The 25,165-nt window shown below is 43.3% G+C and overlaps 1 protein-coding gene across 3 annotated transcripts in view; it reads right to left on the bottom strand.

Annotated features, from left to right (window-relative positions):
- Nucleotides 1-25,165, bottom strand: part of AGPS (alkylglycerone phosphate synthase) — a 159,501-nt gene that overhangs the window by 117,529 nt on the left and 16,807 nt on the right. The window contains exon 1 of one of the 3 annotated variants that reach the window (XM_038422213.2): nt 21,122-21,398. The exons of the other annotated variants lie outside the window; for them this stretch is intronic. Within the exon in view, the coding sequence (XP_038278141.1) occupies nt 21,122-21,312 (191 nt within the window). The 5' untranslated portion in view covers nt 21,313-21,398. Of the gene's footprint in view, nt 1-21,121; nt 21,399-25,165 lie in introns of those variants that run through there. 3 annotated transcript variants of the gene reach the window in all.

The following is a 25,165-nucleotide window of genomic DNA, read 5'->3' as shown; positions in this document are numbered from 1 at the left end:
TCTGTGTCAGTCTCAGGAGAGTGACATCATTCACAGCCACCTGGTTGAAATAGGGGAATTTTTGTAAGGGAACGGTAAAAGGACCCCGTTCATGCTGGGCTGTTTGTGCTTGGCTAAAAGGGATCATCCCAGAGAATAGCCACACTGTGTGGGGAGGGGGTGTGCTGGTGTCTGCTAGCCAGGTTCTGCACATACTGCAGGATAATGCACGAGGTGTTTACAGTGCTCAAAACTGCTGAGCTGAGCGGGCTCCACGCTTGCCATGCTATGGCGTCTGCACAGTAACCCAGGGAAAAAGGCATGAAACAATTGTTTCCCATTGCTTTCAAGAAGGGATGTAGGTAGGGGAGACAAACGACATTTACCCAAAACCACCTGTGACAATGTTTTTGCCCCATCAGGCATTGGGAACTTAACCCAGAATTCCAATGGATAGCGAGGACTGTGGGATAGCTACCCACAGTGCACCACTCCATGAGTCGATGCTAGCCACGGTACTGAGGATGCACTCCGCCGACCTACTGCATTTTGTGGGGACATCCACAATGACTGTATAAAATCACTTTCTAAAGATCAACTTCTATAAAATCAACCTAATTTCGTAGTGTAGAAATACCCTGAGTGTATAAGCAACTGGAGAAGTAAGGGAGCTGGTACTGGTCTAGGTAGTTGTGCCACTGGGTCTCAGCTCTTAAAAAGGAGTGTTAGAAAGAGAAACTAAACCTAGAGAGTTTCTCTAGAGACCGAGAGCCAGAGACTGGACTTGGCTCAGACTCTGGAAGCTTAAGAGCACAAGTCCAGCACGTAGGACCCAGATACAGCAGCCTGATGAATATCTAGAAGGAGGGGCTCAATCAGGGCTGTGACAATATCCTTTCCAGAACAAAAACAAACAAAGAGCCATATTACTTGTTACACTCCTTATACTATAATCGGACATGGATATAAAAGGTGACTGTTTACACAACTTTACTGTTCTCTTTAAGGGTGAGCTAGCATAGATTACACATGTGCAAAGAGAAGCCAGTAAAAAAAGAAAAAAAAAAAAAAGAAAAGAAAAGGCCACTTGTGAATAGCAAATATCACAAAAAACCTGATCATTCTAAACCCATGTTAGAGACAAAAACCACCTAGCAAACCAGTTATTTCAGAACCCAAGGAACAACCCTTTAAAAAAAAAATCCTCCAACATGTCCCTAGTGAAAATATTTGTCTTACTCAAAAAACATCAGTGCACTGGTTAGCAAATGGGGAGGGAAGGAGCCAACTATGAAACTCCTGACTGGCTTCCCTTATTCTGCAGAGCTCAGCTCCACAGCAAAAACTCTGCATACCCTGCGGTGGCAGAGCTTTTGCAGAACTTACAAGCAACACAAGGGAATAGCTGAGCTCCTGCAGTGCTTCTAAGCACCACTCTACCACAGCAGATAGTAGCCATTGTTTTTAACTCAGTTATGGGGAGTACATATCAATTTGTCAACGGTTGCCTAACATGGACATTATGTGCACCACACACTCCGATGTCTACAATACTGAACTACAACATTGTCAAGGAGAAGACAGTTTAATACAGTGATTGCAAGGACTAGGCCACAATGTATCATTCTGGTAAGGTGAGTAAAGCACATGAGAAGAATTTTGATGAATCATATAAAAAAGTATTGAACAAATCTTGTGTAGCAAGATTTAAGCAGATTTTAGACACAAGCAGTAAATCAATAGAGAGACACAACCTGAATATTTCAGCCCCTAGATGCCAGCAATATCAGAGCCTAGACCTCAGAACTTGACCTGGGCACTGGACTATAATGCATATTCAGACTCTCATAGCACTCACTTCCTGGTCAATAGCATTGGGAAGACACCGTAGGACAAGCGTCCCCATTTGAAACATGCATCCGCTGCAGAGGCCTCTGAGGAAGTGAGCCAGCTTCCGGAAGAAGAGACTGAGGCTGGTGATGAATCAACAAGCATTTGGAATTTGAGGAAGAACAGCCTCCCTGGGAACCTTTAATAGGACTGATTTGTTAAAGCCTCATTTGTAGAGGAAAGGGTGGTGTACTGAGGACAGAGAATGATATTTGCATGTGTATGGTTTCTCTCCCTCTTCCCTTCCTTCTGCAGGTCCTTTGCCTGCAGCAACCAGACTTTAAAGAAAAAAAAAAATTACCTCCTAAGCCAGTTATGTCAAATACTGGACCCAACTGATGTATTTATGCAGCCTGTAGGCATATTCAGATTCTGCAGAATAAAATATTCATTGTAAAAGGTTACTAGCCCTTACATTTGCAAAGATACACTCGTTAAGGGACATTGTGACATACTCTCTCAAAATGACACCCTGTATCCACATATTCACTGCTGTTGTAGGATTATGATATGTTTTCTACAAAGTATGCCTTGTGAGGTATTATTTGAGAAGTCATGATCTGTTGACCTTTACTATCATATTGAATTATATGCATTACTGTTGTATTTGAAGATAAGCTGTGAGTTACTGAAATATGTTTCAGAGTAGCAGCCGTGTTAGTCTGTACTCGCAAAAAAGAAGAATACTTGTGGCACCTTAGAGACTAACAAATTTATCTGAGCATAAGCTTTCGTGAAGGTGCCAAAAGTACTCCTTTTCTTTTTTGAAATATGTTGAGAGTCTGGGAGACACCCATTGTTAGCCTTTCAGTGATAAAGGAGCAACTAATATCTCCAAAACAGATTTACATCAGTAGTAGTCAGACATGTGTTGATGCTCATTAAGGAGAATCTACTCTCCCAGTGCCCCTTCCCACCCCAGAAAACTCCTGATAGAGCATATACAGAACGGGGGCTGTCTAACCCCCGTGATAGAGCAAGGATCTTTCCAGCACCTAGAAGAGTATAAAATGGGGGGCAATGACATCAGCACTTAGCCTCTCTTCTCCTCCATCTCAACACCTAGAAGAAAGATCATTTGGAAGACAAAGGGAAGTCTCCTTAAACTGGGAAGAAGGGATGGTCCTAACTAGATTTTCTAGTTAGTGTGAACTGAATTCTGCATGCAACATCCAGTAGGATGAGAAAAACTGTTTGATTCAAATCTTGCTTAGCCTACTAAGGTTTAGGATTCAGAATGTGTGTTTACTTTTTATTTCTTATGTAACCAACTCTGGCCTTTACACCTACCACTTAAAAATTAAGTTATTTCTGTAATGTTTTATCTTTACTAGTGAGTTTGTCTGAAGTGCTTGGGGAATCTGCTCAGATTAAAAAGGTTGAGGCATATCCACTATGCTTTGAAGGAGTAGCAAACTGACAAATGAGCTTACATTAATCAAGGTCTTGATCAGTGTAAGATGGTACATTCCTGGGGTACAAGGCTTGGTTTAGGGGAGGGATTTGCTGGTGTCTCCGTGTGCAGGCTCATGAGTGACTTAGAGAGCATTCATGCAAATTACCTGGGCATGTCCCTGCACGTTATTGGCCGAATGATCACAGCACCTGGAGGGGGTGTTCGTCACTAGCACAGCATTGTAAGAGACAGTCCAGGCTGGAGAGTTAAGGGGGCCCAGCAACCCCACAGTTCCAGATTGTGCCCTCGGTATCTGTCACAGACACGCATTTGGAAGGTAAATGGATGCAGTGTTGTCTTCCTCAGTCTGCAGACAGCCTAAAGCAATGAGAATCTGAACTCCTCAACTCTCAGTAATCCCATAGCGGTGTTAAAATGTTGTAATTGGGCTTTTAAATTAAGTGTCAGTTTTACCTATTTAATTGCTAATCATTTTAGCAAATGGCATGGGCAGAGTGACACCCACAGGAGAAGGAAACTTTAGTAGTCTGTTCTACAATATATTAAATTTAAGTCAATTAAGAAGAGTTAAATATATGAAATTTTAAATCTGAATCACAATACTATGTTTCCCAAGATACAAATACACGTTATCACAACAGCAATGTATTCTATGCAACAGAATACTCAATCTACTGCAAAAAGAAACTGGACAGTAATTTCTATTACACTTTCTACTGCAGGGGATGGCAGTTATTTTCCTTGAGGGTACTGCTATACTACTAAATTTAAATAATGACTCCCAACACTAGGCCAACGGATGCATTAGACACAATGTTTTAATTTGTGGAAAGTAGAGTCCAATTCTGTAAATATGTTTTACAAACTCGAAAGAAAATTAAAATCTGATGTGATCATTAAATTAGTGTCAGGAGTCAGGCAGCAGACCTGTTTGCTTTACTATCCATTGGTTTGGATTCAAGAAGTTCAGAACACAAATTTAAAGTTTCTGCTGACAAAAGTATTCTGTGAAACAGTATCCAGGAACAGCTCTGCAGCAGGAAGCCTCCCAATCCCCTCATATTTCACAGTGCCTTGGCAGCATATGAAAGTCATATCACTAAATCATTAAACAGCATTACTTCCTATTACATGGAGAATGGGAAAGTAGTTGTAAATATAGCAAGCCTTCTTGGTTTCTCATTGGGCACTTAGTTGTTCATCTAAGGGCATGTCTAAACTGCAATTAAAAACCCATAGCTTGCCCATGACAGCTGAGTCAGGCTCAGGGGCTCTTTAATTGCAGTGTAAACACTTGGGCTCAGGCTGGAACCCTCCCCCCTCATGGGGCTCAGGCTCCAGCCCGAACCTGAGCATCTACACTGCAATTAGACAGCCCCTGAGCCAGAGTTAGCTGAAACAGGCCAGTGCAAGGTCTAATTGCAGTATAGATGTACCAGATGTACCCTAACAAGTTTCAAATTAAGTGAAGTAAGCTCTTTTAAAAAAAAAAAAAAAAAAAAAAAAAAAAAAGAGTTACTTATATAGATTGAGGTATTCAAAAATTCTGAAAAGTTTCCAAACAAATCATGAACAAATACATTTCGCGGAAACATTAAGCAATAGCTGGCCTCGGTGGTTTAGTTACTGTGACATACCACTGCTTGAGACCTGGGTTCTAAGCCTTAGAATGATCTTATGATCATATGCTGAGAAGGAAGCCTCTTGGCCCTACAAAGCAACCTCTGAAGCAGTTAAATGAGCCCCAAATGGAGTCCCAACCAGCACTCCTGGGCCCAAAAGTTGCTATATGGGTAGGGTTGGGAGTAGAGTGACCAGACAGCAAGTGTGAAAAATCGGGGGGGGGGGGGGGGGGAGGGAGGGAGAGAAAAAGAGAATAGGAGCCTATATAAGAAAAAGCCCCAAATATCGGGACTGTCCCTATAAAAATTGGAATATCTGGTCACCCTAGCTGGGAGATACTTCCACTAAGAGTAAGAAGGAGTTTGCGGCTTTGGGGTACAAGGAAGAAAGGATATGAAAGTTGTGCTAGATGTGGAATCTTATTTTATGGGGGAAAAACCTGTATGGAAAGTAGAACGACTATTTCCTCCACTACAACTTCTTTCCTGGCAGAGACTTTAGCACTCTGATGAATTTATCATTCAGCTGCTTCAAAGCAGCAACTTCCAGTTTTTCAATTGTACTGTTCGCAACATATTCCCAAAGCATGCATCACCAAGATTTGGAGCACCTCATCTACTGGCTGTGTCAGCCAAATGATATCAAGATATTCTGAGAGGCAAAAATGGGCATCTGTCTCCATCTCAAGAAATAATCAACAGGCAGAGGCATATTATAGTATGTTTTTTCTATCAGATTCATTCATTTTCTGAAAATTCCCTGTGAGAAGGGAAAAACAATCTCTGTGTAGGAAAAAATGTTTAATATGCAATAGAAACATATCTGCACATTTAAAACCCATAGTCTTATCCTTTTAGAGCATTCTTTCCATTTAAGAACGTCTAGTTATTCTAGATCAATAATTTAGCTGAATACTTCTGATACGATCAGCAGTGAAATTATACACTAACATTTAAAGTTGTCCTAATGGGTTTTTTGGAGTAATAATGAAATAAATGGGCAGCTCATATTTCTCACTGCACTAGTGTGGTGCCCATCTACATCAGTAAATTCAGCACAGGTTACCGCAATGGCTGTGCATAAACTAGCACTGAAAATAGTTAAGTGCTAGCGTGGCCAGATTAAACCATTTTAAACATCCTCCTATGAAGGCTCACTCTGAGAAAATGGCAGTGTTAAATGATTTAGTCCTGCCTACATTACCACTTGTTTAATATCATTTTAATAGCTTGGTGTGGAAAATAAAGTGTTTTTAAACTATAATTTCACAAGTAGGGAGTTACGGTTGAATGTTATCCTTAACACCAAACATTATACCAACTTTTTATAAACTTAAAACTGAATAACTGTTACAAGTGGCATGGCTCCTAGTGGCAAATATTTGTGTATAGGCACCCATACAGGAACATGTTCTCATGTTTTGGAAATGTATCTGAACCTTGCTTTCTCCTCACAACGAATGTATTTAGGATAGTTCATAGCTCTATAGTATTGAGGAAAAAAATGCTAACAATCTAAGTGTTCAAGCCTTTAATAAAAAAAAATTCTCTTCTAGTTTACACCCAACTTCCCCTGGCAGCAAATGTCTTCCTTCACCCCATGCAAAAACACCAATAACCCAGTTCTGGCCCACCACCAATCTTGCAGGACTTTGCCACATCCCTATAATGGCTTGGAGACCTCAATTTCAGCAAACTCCCAGTAATAGTTACCATAATTGCAGAAGTGTGAAGTCTTCCCCGCCCCCCACCCAACTCACCACCCTCCAACTTCCAAATAATAGGCAATACTGAAACATAAATAGTGATTCTGGGGGACTCTGCCTACCCCTGCTTATTAAGCAGTACACTGACCACCTCAACAGCACTAAGGAAAGTTTCATTTACTGGCTCTGAAAGTGCATGACTGCTGCTGAATGTGCTGTTGGCAGACTGGGATGTTTACTCACTAGATTGAATCTCAGTGAGAAAAATATCCCAATGGTTACAACTGCCATAGTCGGGGGAGTGGGGAGAAGAGGAAAGCAGAGGTGGAGTGGCTGTCTGCTGATTCTGACCAGCCAGATACAAGAGGTATTATAAGAGCCCAACATTGATCCGTGGGGTTGAGGGAGGCTTTGAAAAACCACTTTAACAATCATCCACAGTTGAACTGAGCACTGCGTGTTGAATGTTTTAATGTAGGACTGGGTGTTTTCCTGAACTTATAAATTATGTTGCACTTGCATTAACAAGTATTGTTTGCTTTGACTAGCGCTATGCATTCTCCAGTAGTTCTTGTGAACTAATAAAGATGATGATTTGTTCCTCCAGAAATAGAACTTTATTGACTAGGGGCAGGGGAGAAAAACAATGCAGAAAAATCAATGTCATACAAATTTTTTAACATAACTTAACAGGGGTAAAGCTTTAAAATTAGAAAGGAAACATATTTATGCCCATTTGAGAACACAAATGTAGTTCATTGTGGATACACATACGTCAACCATGGTTCTCACAGCTGTGTGTGTGAAAAGCTGTGGTTTTTCTTGCTATCCCCTGGCACAGATTGGTAGAGGTAATGAAGCATCCTACGATGCTACACATGGTATGTTGGGGATGTAGGAAGAAGCAACCATGTAATTCTCCAAGGACTCAAAGGTTGAAGAGTCTGGGATTTTTGGACCTGTAGGTCAACCAGAGTCTGCAGCATTTGGATTTGCTGCTTGAGAAGACCCATTATATCCTGGTGTATTTCCTTCTCTTGTCCTGCTGAGATTCTTGGGCCTTTTTCCTATCCTCTGTCTTTCTCCATGCTGTCATATAAGCCCTTCAAGGCCTTTGTTCATGGTCCAATGCAGCAGTCACTTGTAGGATCTCACAGAAGTAGTACACCCTAGTCCTCATCTTCCTCATCAGGGTCAGGCATTCTGCGGGCATGGAGACAACATCCTCAAGGTTGGCATGCCAGAAGCTGCTGTTAAAAACAGACAGACAGATGTATCATTGGACTTATAGTCACAGGGGAAAGGGGAAAATGTCAAAATCCCTTCCCCTTATTCCCATAGACACTTAAAAGCTTATTGACATTTCAGCTTCATAGCACTTCAGGCTGGAGAGTGGTGTTGTGCTGTCATGGTGAGTACAGCCAACCATGAGCAAGCAGGGGAACAATTTTCTGTTGCACGAGGCTTTAAAATTTCAATCCCTATTTGCTGCTACTGGCATCCTGAAGCTGCCCCCCATATGTTGATATCCTGTTTATTGCATGGTGCCAACCAAACTCATTGGTAAGTGGCATGAGAAAGTGTCCCACTGTGGAGGAAATAATAAGGCAGCCATCCCTAAAAGCCTTTAGGAGAGGATTGCAGAATCTCTCAATGAAAGTTTCATCAAGATCTCAGGAGGAGAATAGGGCCATACCTATGCACATGAAGCACTCAGCATCCCCCCATCCAACACTTCTAACTCAACAGCGAACTAAAAGCGGATGCCAACTCTGCCTCTGTTTGTTGTACCTCTACCTCTCCCCATATGATTAAAAAAAATATGAAGATACTTGTATCTTGTTAACTTGGGATGGGCTGGGTTCCATCTTTAAATCTAAAAGCTGTAAGCAAAAAATGCAGGCATACTTACCCAAGGTCCTTCCCTTTCATCAGGCTCATCTGCGTTTGCCCGGCAGGACAGACTCGACTGTGGAGGAGTCTCAAACAGGTCCTGGCTTGCTGAGTCCCTTGATGCCTCTTCCCCTCCCCCCCTCCTCGCTGTTCATGGCAGGGTCTCCGTCTCAGGCTCCTCCAAGGTATTGAAAGTGGTCTGCAGCATCCTGGTGCAGTCTCTGCCAAGTATGGCATTCAGTTCCTTGCAGAAGCAGCAGGAATCAGGTTCAGTATCAGATCTATTGTTGCACACCCGGCCTTGTGGTATCTCTGGTGAAGTTCCTTCGCTTTCATGCTGCACTATTGCTGATGCCTATCATACCACTTTGCCTGCATCCCCCTTGCAATCTGCTCTTAGATGTCCATGCTTCTATGACTTGTTCATAGCTGTGCTTGCAGCCTCTTCTCCCCATAGGCTCAGGAGATCAAATACAGCTCTGCCTGAAGTAGGCAGGAAGTATGTAGTACCTCTATATGTAGAGCCTGGGCAGGTGTACACAACAAGGGTGAACAGGTGGGTGTGCTTTCCAAGTGGGCAATCAGGAAAAGGCATTTCAAAAACATGTGGGAGGGTTTTAAAGGCAAGGGTGGCTTCTGGTCTCTGTGACCCTTGGGCCATGGAGTTTAAAATTGTGACCAGAGCAGGCATTGTCACCAGGAAGAGGGTACTGTGCAACAGCTGCTGGAGGACTGTTATGGTTGACATTGGCCATCCAGTGTCTCCACTCATACTGAGTCTGCAGATGTTACTGCACCAGTTAACCTTCAAAATGTGAATCCAGTTTAAGTTGGCAACTACAAGGGATAATGAATAGTTTTTAATTAAATATGTTTGATTCTTAAATACAAGATGGGAAGTTCTGGCTTGCTGAATACTGGCCTATCACAAGCTAGCCCAATTCAATCCCTGCCCTTTTCTGCCTGAGAATTCCAGCATTTCTCTTAACTAAAGGCAACTGACTATATCGTGGGGGCAGGGAGGGAAGAAAAAAAATCAGTCTATAGAAGTCATAAGTTCTACACTTTATCAGACTGCAAACTCCATTTTGGATATGGATTTTTTTAATCTTCTCTGTTGTCCAGTTAGCTCCACGTTGGACTGAAATTTTAAAATCTGGCAGCAAAGGGCCAACAATAGGAGGGTCATTGACTTAAGTGCTCTCCCACTGAGGGCTGGTGTACACTATGGGGTGTGGAGGGGGTGGATATTGATCCAAGTTACACAACTTCAGCTACATGAACAACATAGCTGAAGTCAACATACTTAGATCTACTTACTGTGGCATCTTCACTGCAGAGTGTTGATGGGAGACGCTCTCCCATAGATTCCCCTTGCACTTCTCATTGAAGTGGAATATCTGAGTCAATGCTAGAGTGATCAACAGTTGATTTATTGTACATATACTAGACAATAGACCCCACTGGATCGATTGCTGCCCGTCGATCTGGCCAGTAGCGTAGACAAGCCCCGAGTCAGCTCTAAACAAAAGGCTGTCTCCTACTCGGGAGAACTGGCTTATCAGGGGAGAGGTTGCCTAGCAATGAAGTCATGTAGTAGGGGTCTGGGATCACTTGAAAAAATTGATCTAGGAGGAGTCACCAGGCAGAGAAAGTGGAAGGTTTTAAGAGGACTCTTAGGGGAAAAGAGAGGATATATCTGTACTGCATTTTAAAACACATGGTAGCGAGTCTGAGCCTGGCTGCTGTGGGTTTTAAAATCCAGTGTAGACATACCTAGAAACACAGAGGGGAAAGGAAACCAGAGTGGACTGATTTAAATCAAGGCAATTTAAAAAACAGATTTTAATAATTTAAAATGAGCAAGCAGAAAACCTTGATCAACTTTCATCTTATTTTGCATTTGTACTTAAGTTATTTTCCTAAAGAAAGGTTCATTCTCGTTGGTTGGTTACCATTAAAATACGTTGATTTTCAATTAAATATAGTTTTTACAATATATTTCGTGTTTCTTTCTGCAACCAGGAGGATACAGTGTATCTAGACATGTTTATTTAAGCAATTATATAGGTTAACATACATCTAAATTAATTTTAAATAAATACATTCCTTATTTACTAGATTAATTTTACATACAATTCATTTAAAATGCATAAGGACAAAATCTACTAGTGCGAAAAACTTAAGGACCTGGTGACTAGAAACACTCAGTTCAATTAACTATAGATAATTCCTTTAATAAAATCAATTTTAAATGTAAAACATGGTTTCATAAACTATTTTCTTATATAACCAGCACTTTTAGTTTTATCTAATAGGAAAATATCCCCAAGTTTATATTTAAAAAAAGACTCGTATTGTTGAAATAAAGAGCCAAACTTATAGAATGCAGAACCTAGGACTATTTGGATTCTATGGCAAGGGAAGTTAAATCCTAGCAGACCGGCATTAACAACGAGGATGTACATATATCAAAAGGTGTATGAAATTGACAAAGCATTTTTATCATCAGAAACAAAGTTATCCATTGTTTCACAAGCGTTTCTAAAAGGGAAATTAGAAATATTTTATAATTTTACTTGGTAATATGCTTGCAAATTCACAGCAATAAAAAGAGGACTCTTAATACTGGTAATGAAATATGGGTCCTCTAACTTCTACATTACTAGTTCAAACTCATGACTACAGACTTGGCTAAACTTCTTAGATCAGCTGTTTTATAGCCTATGCAAAAATTAACTGCTGTCAATCCACATCCTGGATAATGACATTCAAATCCAACCAAGAGGAAATTCCCGCATAAAATAGTAAAGTCAATCAAGAGAGCTTGCACAGATATTGCTTGCTCCAGGAATAAGCACAGAGTTCCTCTCTCTTTGCCGCTCGAGTCAGCACCTAAATAAATCTGGTCTACAAACATTTTTTGTACCGGTGTAATCATATTGGTTATGGGTATGACTTTGACTAGTATAACTACTTCAGTAAAAACTTCTAGTGTGGAGACAGTCCACTGACCTTTATGTCAGTATAAAGGTGCCTTGTGTAGGTATAGTTTATTCTCATATATGGATAGCTGAGGTGTAAATATATCCTCAGGAAGAGGGTTGCACAACATAAGTATACTAGTATAGTTAAAGCAGTACGATCAGTATTTTTAAAAGCCCTTAGACACACACTTAAACGTTCAGAGGACATCAATGTAATTGTGAACTTATTTTAATTGACAGAAGTTTTCTAAAATACAAAAAGTTAGTCTATATATTTTCAGGAAAGTTAAATCACAGGAAAGATCTATGAAAGGACTTTCTAATCTGGTGTCAAAATCTTTTTTGTATGAAATTATAGGATTCAATTCAAATTGCTCTACCAGCATAAAACAGGGATATAAGCAAGTTTCGTCATACCAATTTTTTGATGTAGCCTAACCCAAGAGCACAAGTATCTGAATGTATTTGATCACAAGATATGCTGAAACAAGAGTAAATATTAAACAGTACTTGTGACTCCATGATTTTATGAAAATATGCTAATGAGAGTGAATATAATGTAACTGGAACATGCTTCATGTAAAAGGTCTCTTGAAAGGTATCATTACAAAGCTTATAATCTACTGAGTATGGTCATCCTATTTGTATAAATGTATCATTCTTGTATCTGAAACTAGAAATATGAAATACAATTCTGAGGTTCTATTGTAATTATGCAAAGTGTAGTTCATTAAGGGTGGTTTGGAACCTTGATGGCTCCCATCAACTAGGACAATTGTTTGCAAGTGGCTCCATTTACTTGCAAGCCTTCCTGTGCGTCGGGCCAGGAAGAATGAAGGCTTGGGGTCTCACAGGACACGCAACCATGTCACCTGGTACTGAAATCCATCTTAAACCTGGAGCTTTTCCATTTAGAAGGAGGGGTGGGGACCCAGAGAAACAAGAGATTCCCGCCTTGTGCCAAAGCTATATAAGGGGGTGGAACAGAACAAAGAGGTTCCAGTCATGAGAAATCCCCTAGTTACCGCTGGACCTAACAAGAACTGTACCAGGGGAAAGATTGGGCCCAGTCTAGGAAGGAGTCCAGTCTGTGAAAGAAGCTTATTGGAATACCTCTGAGGGCGAGATTTTAATCGGTAATCAGTTTCTTAATGTATTAGGCTTAGACTTGCATGTTTTGTTTTATTTTGCTTGGTAACTTACTTTGTTCTGCCTGTTATTACTTGGAACCACTTAATTCCTACTTTTTATACTTAATAAAATCACTTTTGCTTATTAATTAACCCAGTGTAAGTAATTAATACCTGGGGGAACAAACAGCTGTGCATATCTCTATCAGTGTTACAGAGGGTAGACAATTTATGAGTTTACCCTGTATAAACTTAATACAGAGTAAAACAGATTTGGGGTTTGGATCCCATTGGGATCTGGGTGTCTGGGTGCTAGAGACAGGAGCACTTGCGAAGCCATTTTCAGTTAAGTCTGCAGCTTTGGGGTTGTAGGTCAGACCTGGGTCTGCATTTGCAGCAGGTGAGCGTGTCTGGCTCAACAAGGCAGGGTTCTGAAGTCCCAAGCTAGCAGGGAAAATGGGCTCAGAGGCAATCTCAGCACATCAGGTGGCAGTCCCAAGGGGGTCTCTGTGACCGAACCAGTCACAGTACTATTAGACAATATATATTTGCAAATTTTTCCCTTTCCTACTTTTAGATATTTACATTCAAAACTCAGATATCATAAGTCACCTATAAACAAAGAAAATTTGCCAGAACACCTATCAAACTCACTTTGTAGATGCCTCAAAAGTACAGAATCATTTTAACAAAATAAATCTAAGACACTGGTCCCAAGCTATAGGCACTCTTAATTAAAGATACAATCCTTGACTAAAAGCCATGACATAGGAGAGTTTTAAAGTAACTTCATCGTAAGACGCCCAAGCATAGTTTTAACTTTCATCCATCCATCTGCTGTATTAAGTGACTACTTGTGGAAAAAGAACTCACAATCAGTTACTTTAGTTGAGCTGAACTTCCCATAAGCTGTAAACAATATCATGACCTTTTCACGCACAAGGTCACATCAGCCTAGTCAACAATTGTCTTGTGTTCTGTACATTTGAGGATCATAAATTTACACTGTGCTATACAACACACCAAGTATTTTAGAAATTTGCTGGTGTAAGTAGGACCTTTCCAAAAATTGATGTTAAGGATTTAAACCCAATTGGACCAAGCTGCATGGCTCCAAGGCAGACCTCACACCTGATTTAGCTGAAGGCCTTAGAGGGAGGCAAAGTGAATAAAACTTGCAAAACAATAAGATTCAAGGATAAGGGCAAGAAGCATGTTGAACTTACCGGGGCCAACAAGCCACCTTAGGGCAGACTAATGTTCCTGCCCATAAAGATCAGTGACTTTGGGGAGAGGAAGACAAGGCAAGAAGATCTCCCAGAGCCTTCACATCTACTAGTGAAAAGCACCATGGCAGGAACATTGCTATCTGGCTCCTTGAGAGCAATTCCAGCTCCTATTCCACAAAAGTCCAGCTCTTGCTCTTTTCTGAAGAGTTCACAACTCCCAACCCCATTATCTTAATGTATCTTCTTTTCCAGGTTTGCCTTTTATATTTGTTAGCTGGGAGATGAGAGACCAGCACTTTGATTCTACAATTTTAGGGAGTGAAAGTGCTGTGCATGCACACATGTATTAGTACCTATAAAATCCACACAGGAAGGAGCTAGAAAGCAAATTTTCCAGGTTTAAACGGCCCCAAAGAGTCTCAAAGATACAGAAGATATTTTAATGAGTATTCTGTATTTAAAAAAGGTCCTAAGAAACTTTTTAATGTCGTATGTAAATTTTAGTACTTAAGAATTGTCAAACTTCTACTTATCACTCCTCTGTTAAAGTCTCCTGGGGTGGGGGAAGAAAGGGTTAGCCACCACATTAAAAGACGAAATCTAAGAAGGAAGCTTTACAATTGTCTGAGGTTGTGATGTAGACATTAGATAATTTGATTTCAATATCAAAATACTGAACCAAATCCAAGATACAGATTTGATGGACTTTGGTAAAACTCTTTCAATCAAGCAGATAGTGACCTCCTTTGGTCCCTTCTTGAGATTTACAAGGATTGATTTGCCATCTTAATTTCATGGATTATTCCAATCCTATACTGAAAACAAGCTTGTTTTATCAACTGGACCTTATCTGACTGATCTGAAAGCTGTATTGGGGCCATTTAACCAATGGGTTCCTTGAGATAAACACCCCACCACCAAAACCCCCCAGATTTTCTTACAGCTCAGATTCTATATTTCTTGTGCACCCTTGGTTTCTAAATTGTTAATGGCTTAATGGGACAGTGAGGGCAGGGGGAGCTGGAAATGTCAGGGGTGGGGGGGGGGCTATATGTTCCAGGGAATAGTGGGAATGGGGAAGAGACGACGTACACCCAGTGTTCTGTCACATGCTTAAAAGTTACTGTAACCACCATGTAACAAAAAACCTCAAGTTTTTGGTGCACAGACCATGTCTGAGATTTCTCTCACAAGCTGTTAGCAATTATACACTCCAAACATATCAATGCATGACTTATCCCCATTCCACTACAACAAAGTGTACAGAAGATGGCTGCAGGGTGGAGGCTGCACACCATTAGAGAACACATAACAATAATGTGGCCTTGTGAAGAGATCAGTCGACTGACTCAGAAAACCTGAGCTCTATTCCCAGCTTTGCCACGGGCCTGCTAGGTGACTTTGGAAAAGCCATGTCACCTCTGTTCCCTATATCTATAAAATGAATAATGATACTCCCCTCTGAGATATACTGAAGAAAAGTGGTAAATAAGAACTAGGAATTATAATTGCCTGTCCACACGAGCATCTGAATTGCACACCTATAACAAATACTGCTGCCCAAATGAACTCCTAACATTTATTTTTCTGCTAAAACACTAGGAAATTAAATGGTAAAAAAAACCCAGAAACTGTTAATGCAAAGTTAAGATTGCCCAGTGATAACATTCTGGAAGGGTACAAGTTGAGTTCAGCAAAATTCAAACTTGTGAAAGCCAGGTAACACAGTTAAGCTACACACCCATACAACTTAAATTCTGCCTTCTTTGAGCAATGCCCCAATAAGCCACTCTCCAAGGCTAGGTTTACACTACCACTTATGTTGGCAAAACTTATGTCGCTCAGGGGTATGAATATTCTGCCCAAATGACATAAATTATGCCGGCACAAGAGTTAATATGTCCAGCGCTATGGTGGTGAGAGACCTTCTCCTCCAACATAGCTACAGCTGCTTGCTGGGGGTGGTTTAATTATGCCAGCAGGAGAGCTCTCCCCCACCGGTGCAGAGCTGCTACACGGGAGACCTTACAGTAGTGGTCTCCAACCTTTTTATGCACAAGATCACTTTTTGATTTTAAGTGCAACCTAAGATCTACCCTACCCCCTCCCTGAAACCCTGCCCACTCCATCCCCCCACCCCCAATCACTCGCTCTCCCCTACTCTCACCAGGCTGGGGCAGGGGGTTGGGATTTGGGCTCTAAGCTGAGGGATTCAGAGTGTGGGAGGGCACTCTGGGCTGAGCCTGGGGCAGGAGGTTGGGGTGCAGAAGGGGTTGAGGGTGCAAGCTCTGGGAGGGAGTAAGAGGCCTGGGGTGTGTGTTCCCGCCAGGCGGCACTTAACTCGAGCGGCTTCTGGTTGGTGGCTCAGCAATGCAAAGGTAGGCTCTCTCCCTGCCCTGGTCCCACATCGCTCCCAGAAGGGAGCAACATGCCCCAGGGCCGCGGGAGTGTGCTAGCCACTTCTGGGAGCGATGTGGGGCCAGGGCAGGCAGGGAGCCTGCCTTAGCAGCAGTCCTGCTGCACCACCAGACTTTTAGTGGCCAGATATCACGATTGACTGGGAGAGTCTCTAGGATTGAGCAGTCAATCACACAGTCTTACAGCAACACAACTGCAACAATACAACTGTGCCACTATAAGGTCCATAATGAAGACATAGCCTAAATTATACAACTCCTTCAACACCCACCCACCTTTGACATCCCCTTAATCCTTATGCACACAACAGTCATCCTTCATTATACACAGACCACACTCACTTCCCACCTAATTGCTGACAATCTCCATGACAAGACGACTCTGCTACTAACATTACTACATTGTATAGGCTATGAAGTTAGGTACACTGGATCTCCCAAGGTAATTCATTGCATACACAAGGATCAGAGAGAAAGGCACGCGCGTGCCCACACACAGTTGTAGATTATAGTTTCCTAAGAACTATTATTGTACCCACCATGAGGGTAACTACTTTGTATCTCTTTATGATGGATAAAGATGAAGAAAGCATTGGACTGGACAACTATGGCTGTTCAGGGAACAGTGACCATGAAGTGATTACACTGAATATAGGGAAAGAGAAGACAGTTCCAACAGTAATATGTACACTTGATACTTCAAAAGAATTAATTTCCCAAAGTTAAAGAAAATTATGAACTAAACTGATTGCAGGGGGAAAAAAAAATACAGGAAAAAATTGGGAGAGTTAACAAAAAGAAGAATTTATTAGGTGGCCTACAAGTCATGAGTCCACAATCAAGAATTAAGACAACTTTGCCTAAAAGTAAAGGCAGCAATTAAATAAAAAAATATGGAAAATAGGGGAAATAGTCAAATTAGAAGTTATGAAGTGTAGAAAATTCATAAGGAAATCTAAAGATATGGAAAAATCCATGACTAGCAGGGCTAAGGACAATCGGATGTAGTTTTAATGTCTATTAGGAACAAAAGAAACCCTAGCAAGAATATAAACACATTGGTAAATTAATATGGTAATAGCATTAATGATGCAGGAAAGCAACAGTGTTAAATATTTCTGTTCTGTATCTGTAAAGAAGGATGGTGTATTTGTCAAGCTGCCTGGAGTGTCGGCCAACCTCAGGGCAGACTGTCAGGAAACAGGACATGAACCCCAAACTTGTGGTGAAATTTAATTATAAAACAAGTAACAAGCGTGAACTCGTAAAGCACTACAAACAGCCTTAAATTGGAGTCAAGAACCGTACTATTTGGCACTCTAGTCTATCTTGCCACCCAGGCAAGCCTGCCTTTAAGAGAGATGATCCCTTACAACGGAGTTCAGTCTTTTTCTCTCCAAGCTGCCTTCCCCCCACAATAGGCTATAAAAACCTGTGCCACAACAACTGTTTTTCATATAAAAGCCAGGGTCAGCATTAGTGGGTAGCAGGGCAAATGGCTGTGGCCCCACGAAGCACCCTCCCCCAGCACCAGCAGGGGTCCTGGGAGGGCTGGCAGGGGCTTTCTACCAGCTCCACATCCCTGCAGCTCCTAGGCAACAGACGCAGGGGCCAGGGCAGAGGCTCCACTGCTCCCACCACAAGCCGCAGCTTCTATTGGCTGGGAACCGCACCCCCACTCACACTCCCCAACCTCCTGCCCTTAAGCCCCCTCCCACATGCCCAAACTTCTGCTGCTCAGGCAGGGCAGCCTCTGAGCCAGCATCAGCCGCTGTAGAAGTTATGGTGGTCACGGAATCCACGACTTCCTTGACAGACTCGCAGCCTTACTTATAACTAATATCTATGTTAACAATACTAACAGGTGAGCCAGACTGGTTTCCAGCTAAGCATTTGTCAACGTTTAGTGAGGGCCACGGGCCTTGGCATGGACTGGCATCTGGTCTGCCAGGATCACAGTATTCATATCGCATTAGGACGACAAAGTATTTCAGAACCCGTTAGCAGGCCTAGATAAAACTTGCAGCAAGATTTCTGGCCTACCAATACTAATTTGACACAAGCACAAATAGATATCAACTAGCCATCAACAAGTGTAGGCTTGAAATTAGATGAAGGTTTCTAACCATCAGAGAAGTGAATTTCTGGAATAACCTTCCTATGGGAGCAGAGTGTGCAAAAAACCTAACTTGTATCAAGTTCAGTCTCGGAATGTTTATGGAGGAGATAGTATGATGAGATGGGCCTTTTACCATTGTAGGCAATCTGCTAATAGCAAAAATCCCCAATAGTCAGAGATAGGGCAGGCTTTGAGTTACTACAGAGAATTAATTTTGCAGAGGCCTGGCTGGTGGATTTGCCAACACACTCAGGGTTCAACTGATCACCATATTTGGAGTCAGGAAGGAATTTTCCCCCAGGTCAGATTGGCAGAGACCCTGGGGGGTTTGCCTTCCTCTGCAGCATGGGACACTTGCTCAATTAAACTAGAGTAAACTTGAATAACTTGAAGTCTTTAGACCTGTAACTTCTGGCTGAGTTATTGAAGTCCTCAAACCATGATCTATTACAGGAAGGGGTGGGTGAAGCTTATGGCCAGAAACCTGCAGGAAGTCAGACTAAGTGATCACAATGGTCCCTTCTGGCCTTAGAGTCTACGAGGGTCTTATATACAAGTCCTTAGGAATGCTTAAATGTAGGCAACACCAATGATCAGCAACAACTGCTCAATTAAAATATCAAACAGCAACTTAACTTACAGTTTCAGAGTCAAACTACACAAGTGCAATGGATTATGTCAACTGTATAAATGTGGTGACTAAGGCTACCATTTTGGTGCAGAGGTCAATGTGTTCACAGTAATTTGAATAATTTCTGTGACCACCACACTGGCAGCTCCTTTCCCCTCCGGGTGTTGCAGCACCATTCAGGTTTAGCGCATCCAGCTCTGTGTAGATACAGGGGCAGAGGGCCAAGTTTGATTGGCATTGCAACCCAGTGGATTAGGTCATAACACCAATCAAATCTAGTCCTCTGTCTCCACCTACAGAAAAGCAGACACCACACCTGACTGGTGTTGCAGCCACAGGAACCAAGTCAGAACACCCAGGGCAAGGAGCCAGCCCCACCCCCAAAAGACAAGAGCCCAAGCTACACAACTTCCTCCTCCACATGCACACAGCCCCCTCCCTGCCTTTCCAGGGCACATCCTTATTTTCCCACATCTCTTACATGACATTTACTGGAATTTTCCATGAAAAAAGTCATACCTTTAATGGTGACCCATGCCTCCTCTTACTTATTACATAGCCAGTTAAGTTTGATCACAGAAAAACACAAAAGTTTGATTCTCAACTACTGTATTTCCAGCAATTTCTGTGCATGGTAGAAAGTTGAAAGAAAACCAGATGCATTTTGACTGTTACACCAAGAACTGAATTGCACCTTTTCAAATATCATTCACTGACCATTTGGAAACTGAAATGCCTCCACCCAATACTACTAGTACGACTTTTGGAAAAAGGTAATCTTACACTATTTTTTAAGTTGTTCTTGAAATAAAGAACTCAAAACCACATATAAAGAACCAACTTCAGCCTCCTGGCAAAGCTATTAACTCCAGAAGCCCATAGTTTAGTGCCCAGTATATGAAAACAAGTTTCTTCTATAGTATCTACATCAGGTAGAAACTGCAAATAACTCGGAACTGGACAGTGAAAAACTCATAGGAAGAAACAAAACTGAGGCTTGTACATACTGTCCGTATAACTTATGTCACACAGGATGTGACTAAGCCACCTCCCTGAGCTACACAAGTTGCACTGACTTAAGTGTTGGTGTGGACAGAGCTATGACAGCAGAAGAGGTGGTTTTATTACGCTGACAGAGGAGCTCTCTCCAGTCAGTACAGAGTGTCTTCAGCAGACAACCTGTGGAACTCTTTGCCAAAGGATGTTGTGAAGGCCAAAACTATAATAGTGATAGTGTCCCTAGCCTCCATTTGCTGAAGCTGGGAATGGGAGACAGGGAATGGATCACTTGATGATTACCTGTTCTGTTCATCCCCTCTGGGGCACCTGGTATTGGCCACTGTCGGAAGACAGGATACTGGGCTAGATGGATCTTTGGTCTGACCCAGTAGGGCCATTCTTGTGTTATTACATGCTGCATCGGTGCAGCTGTAGCATTTCTAACATAAACTAGTTCTAAGTTTTTTTCCCCTCACACAAACTGCACTTTCCACCAGTTTTAACTGTTTTACCAACATCAATCAAGGATCTGCTTCCCTTGCCAATTTGATAAAACACACTCAGATTCTTCATTGAATAGCTACATAAGTATTCCACTTACTAGCGGAACAGAGAGAAAATTAGGCCCTTTGATTTCCTGCAGCCCATGGCCCCAGCAGGCAGGGAAAATCCTTGCTGTTCCTTCCTTCATCCCAAGCTTCCTCCAGAAGGATAGGGCTCCTCTCGCTCCTACCCAGCATTTTCCCCGCCTCAGGTTAACCCTACGCCCCCTCCCCCTCCCCGCCAGGGCCACCCTAATTAACGCCTTCATCAATTCACCTGGACACGTGAATCCTCCAGATCCCCGCGTCCACCCACGGCCCCTCCCAGGCAGCCTCCATCTCCAGACGGGCGACAAACCCAGAGAGCCAGTACACCCCGCCACCCCTCTCTAGGTGGCTCCCCACTGCCGAGGGCCGGGGCAACAGCAACTGCCCCAGCACCCAGGCCGGGCAGGCCCCCGACATGGGCGCCGCTCCCCGGGGCCACCGTTCTCCGCCAAGACCTCCCTGCCCGCCTGGAGGCGCCTTCCCCGGCTCCCCCTGGGCCCCGCCCCACTCACCGTTTCTTAGGGATGGTGGATGCGACCGGCCGCTCAGCTGCGCCCCCCGCCCTGCACTGGCTCGGGGAGAGGAGCCGCTCAGCCTCGGGCGCCCGGCTCGCCGGCGAGCCCCGCAGGTGGCCAGAGAGGATGCGCAGCCTCCGCTGGGCAGCGGGCTGGGACCCCGGGCCGCCTGCCTCGGCCGCCGCCATCGCACTTCCGCGTTGCGCCGCCGGGTAAGAGGTCACAGGCGAGAGGGGGAGGAGAGCGCGGCGAGCGCTTATAGGTACTCCCGGCATGCACCTCTTTCCCAGCCCACCCGCCGGCGGAGACGGGGCCCCGCCCCTCGCACCTGTGCGGAGGGCAGCGCCTCGCCCCCTCCCCTGCATCCCGTCCCCATCCAGGGCACCCCCGCCAGGACGGCGTTCTCTCGCTGCCCAGCCCGCCCCTTGCCGTGTGGAGCCCGGGCCCAGCAGGAGAGCTGAGCCTCCGCCCCCTCCCCCCTTCTCTCCATGGCAAAGGAAACCCGCTCATCAGTTGCCGCCATCCCTGCGCCCAGGCACTCGGCGGCAGGAGTGGAGCCTGCTGGTTCTGAACCCTCCGCCCCGTCAACAGAGGCTGCACCCCTCTCGGTCCAGCCCGCTGTGGCCCCCTCTCACCCTGTTCACAAACTGTGGGATGGGTGGTGTTTGTCCAGCAGCCCCAGCGTCTGCACTCCTGGGAGGAGAGGATAACTTTAGCTGTCACCTTGGAAAAGCCCTGGTACAGGTCTGCCCCTGTGGTTAGGAAGACGGGTCTGAAAACGTGAGCTGACTGTACCCTACAGGCATAAGGGCTTGAACTGGGGACGGGGGGGCAGCTTGAAGTGGTTTCCATCATATACAGGATTTATGGTTTGGTTCAGTGGCTCTCAGCACCACCTACTATACAAATGGTTGCAGCACCCCTGCCTACAGGCTCAAAAACCAAAAGGTAAATCAAAAGCTCTGAAATGGAGTATGGTTTTTAAACTTCACATTTTACAAACCAATTGCAAGAATTTAGGGAGCCTGACTCAAGAGTTTGAACACTGCCATCCTACCATTCTGAACAGGGATTAGAGCAGGGGTTGGCAAACTTTTTGGCCCAAGGGACACATCTAGGTATGGAAATTGTATGGCCGGCCATGAATGCTCATGAAATTGGGGTTGGGGTCAGAAGGGGGTGAGGGCTCTGGCTGGGGGTACGGGCTCTGGGGTGGGGCTGGGGATGAGGGGGTTGGGATGCAGGAGGGGGCTCTGGGCTGGGATCAGAGGGTGGGAGGGGGATCAGGGCTGGGGCAAGGGGTTGGGGTGCCGGAGGGGCTCAGGGGTGCAGGCTCCTGGTGGTGCTTACCTCAAGCAGCTCCCGGAAGCAGCAATATGCCCCCCTCCAGCTCTTACGTGGAGGCACGGCCAGGCGTTTGCCCCGTCTGCAGGCGCCGCCCCTGCAGCTCCCATTGGATGCAGTTCCTGGTCAATGAGATGGGAGCTACAAGGGCAGCAGTTGGGGCAGGGGCAGTGCATGGAGCCCCCTGGCTGCCCCTAAACATAGGAGCCAGAGGAGGGACGTGCTGCTGCTTCCAGGAGCTGTGCAAAGTTGCGGCATGCACGTGCAGAGCGGCCCCCGACCCCACTCACTGGCTGGAGCACAGGAGTGGGACATGCCCCAGACCCTGCTCCCCAGCAGGAGCTCAAGGGCTGGATTAAATCAGCTGGCAGGCCGGATGTGGCCTGTGGGTCATAGTTTGCCCACCACTGGATTAGAGCCTCCTAAACCATCTCAGCACCACCTGGTGTTTTTATCCCTTGTCTCATTCTTCCTTACATTCAGTGCAGGCACCTGGGTTCCTCCTGCTGAATATATTCAGGTACCTGCAACATAATCCACAATTTAGTGGATATTAGAGGATTCAGAGAAATTCAGTATAAATTATTGCTCTTAGCTGTTCCTAAACATAGCAATATATGTATATAACTCCATTTTCTTGTTTGGCCCTGGCCTTGCCTATTCCTAATTAATTCTAATCTGTATAGTTATGATAGTCTGCATACATAATAATATGACTATTACTAGTATTTTAACATCAATTAGTGCTACTTATTTTTACACAATAATAGTTTCTTGTAGAGGAGAATAAGAAGTTACCGAGTACCAATATATATAAAACAGCTAGCTTCTGAACCTCGCCTAGTTTCAGGGCTTTGGGGCCAGTTAAGCAGAAGAATAGGTCACAGCAGCTTTGGGTTGGTGGTGTCAAGTAGAGGGGCAGGTATATATAACAGGGAATCATAACTGGGTTACATGTGTATAACATGTACACATATGTGTACACAGAAACAAAATAGCACCATCAAAAATAATCTAATATACAAAGAGGGCCTAAATCTTCTTAGTCATGTTACCAGAACATTTTAAACTTTTACTGCCAGCACTCATAAATTAATGTGGAGCCTGTCCCAATTTAGGAGACTAGATATCTCTGCTAATTTAATCCCTCCCAGTGCATGGAGTGACTATGCTATATCTCATTCATCCTTACAGCACAGCCACTGCACCCCCTCTTAAGAGATGAGATTATCCTTCTAAACTCACCCAGCCTGTATAAGAACCAAAGTTTAAAGGACATATAATAATTCAAAAATATTTAGTTTAAATTACAACTATTAATTGATAATACACATTGGTATATTTGTGTGGCTGAGTTATTTTGCCTGGTTTTGTGCTCTTGTGGGAAGGCAAGAGAGAACCTGCTCTTCACATTACAGTATTAATCCCTTTTGATATAATGGTACGGTCAGCTGATATTAAATTTTCTATAGTGAATCCTCTCCTGACTCTTCATCTTCTTTTAGGAAATGTAATCAAGGAGTGAGAGTGAAGATGCCTCCTTAAAGGAGTTATAATGCTAAGGATTTAAAGCAGAGAAAATATTGCTCAAACAGGAAAATCCTATAGTTGAAATTTGTCTTTAACTATTAAAAAGGGAACAGAAAATATTAGGAATACACAATTACTGGTTTCTAGTCAATAGAAATAAATATCTACAGCATTAGAGATTGCTCGGAGCTTAGCTACAGCAGAAAAAAATATGTATTGCTGACAATGGAAGTCAATAATGAGTGCCACTCAGCTCATGCTGGCTACAGTTTAGCTGTAAGTATAAACAAAGATAAACCATGTTCAATGCCATTTCAGCAACACCTGTTGATATCCATGTGCAACTTGAATAATGTGGAAAAGCCAATGGAAAAAAGTTAGCCCTTAACCCAACTTCCTTCAAATCCCTTCTAAGTTCTCCTCAGATAAAGCCAATAACACCCGGAATCCCAACTCTGGTGAAGAATTTTTTCACTAAAATCTTTGCTATTGGGTAAGCTTCAGGCCATTATGTGAAACAGTCCATATCAGCAAATATTGATTGCCAGTCTCTGTCTCAGGCAGAGGCCTAAGCAAATCAAGAGTAATGCACTCCTTTGCCTCAATGAGATGCTGCCACATACGGGCTCTCCCTGTCTTAGAGAGACCCTTCTTTGCTACACAAGCATCATATTTCCTGCACTAATTTTCTATATCCTGCCTGCATTGCACCCAGTAGAAATTCGCTTAGCTTCTCCTTCGATGGTTCAGTTTTGGATCCCCTGTTGATTCCTTAGTCTTTTTAGCATATTTGGTTTAACAACTTGTGTTTGAGCCAGTGTCCACTTTTCCCACACATTTCACAGATCCTATTACATATTCAATTACCAAATTCTCATTAAGGTTGTTTTATGCCCAGATCTAAAACAACTGTAGGGCTGATTCTTGGATCTCCACGCTTTGTCCCTTCAGTTTAGGTTCCCCTCACTTCCAAACTGGGAGAGGGGCTTTCACTAGGGAATTGTGATACTTTGTCCTGGCCAGCCTTATATTTATAATAATCCTCCTTTCTGTTCTCAATTTTTTCACAGTTCCAGCAGTACCATTTAACTGAATTGCTCCCCTTAATTTTTGAATTATTGCTGATTTCCCTTGTTTTACAAACTGAATTTATCACTTTTTCTAATT

The sequence above is a fragment of the Dermochelys coriacea genome, chromosome 11 (genome assembly GCF_009764565.3).
Source record: "Dermochelys coriacea isolate rDerCor1 chromosome 11, rDerCor1.pri.v4, whole genome shotgun sequence".
NCBI lineage: Eukaryota > Metazoa > Chordata > Testudines > Dermochelyidae > Dermochelys > Dermochelys coriacea.
This window is presented reverse-complemented; position numbering and strand designations above follow the sequence as displayed.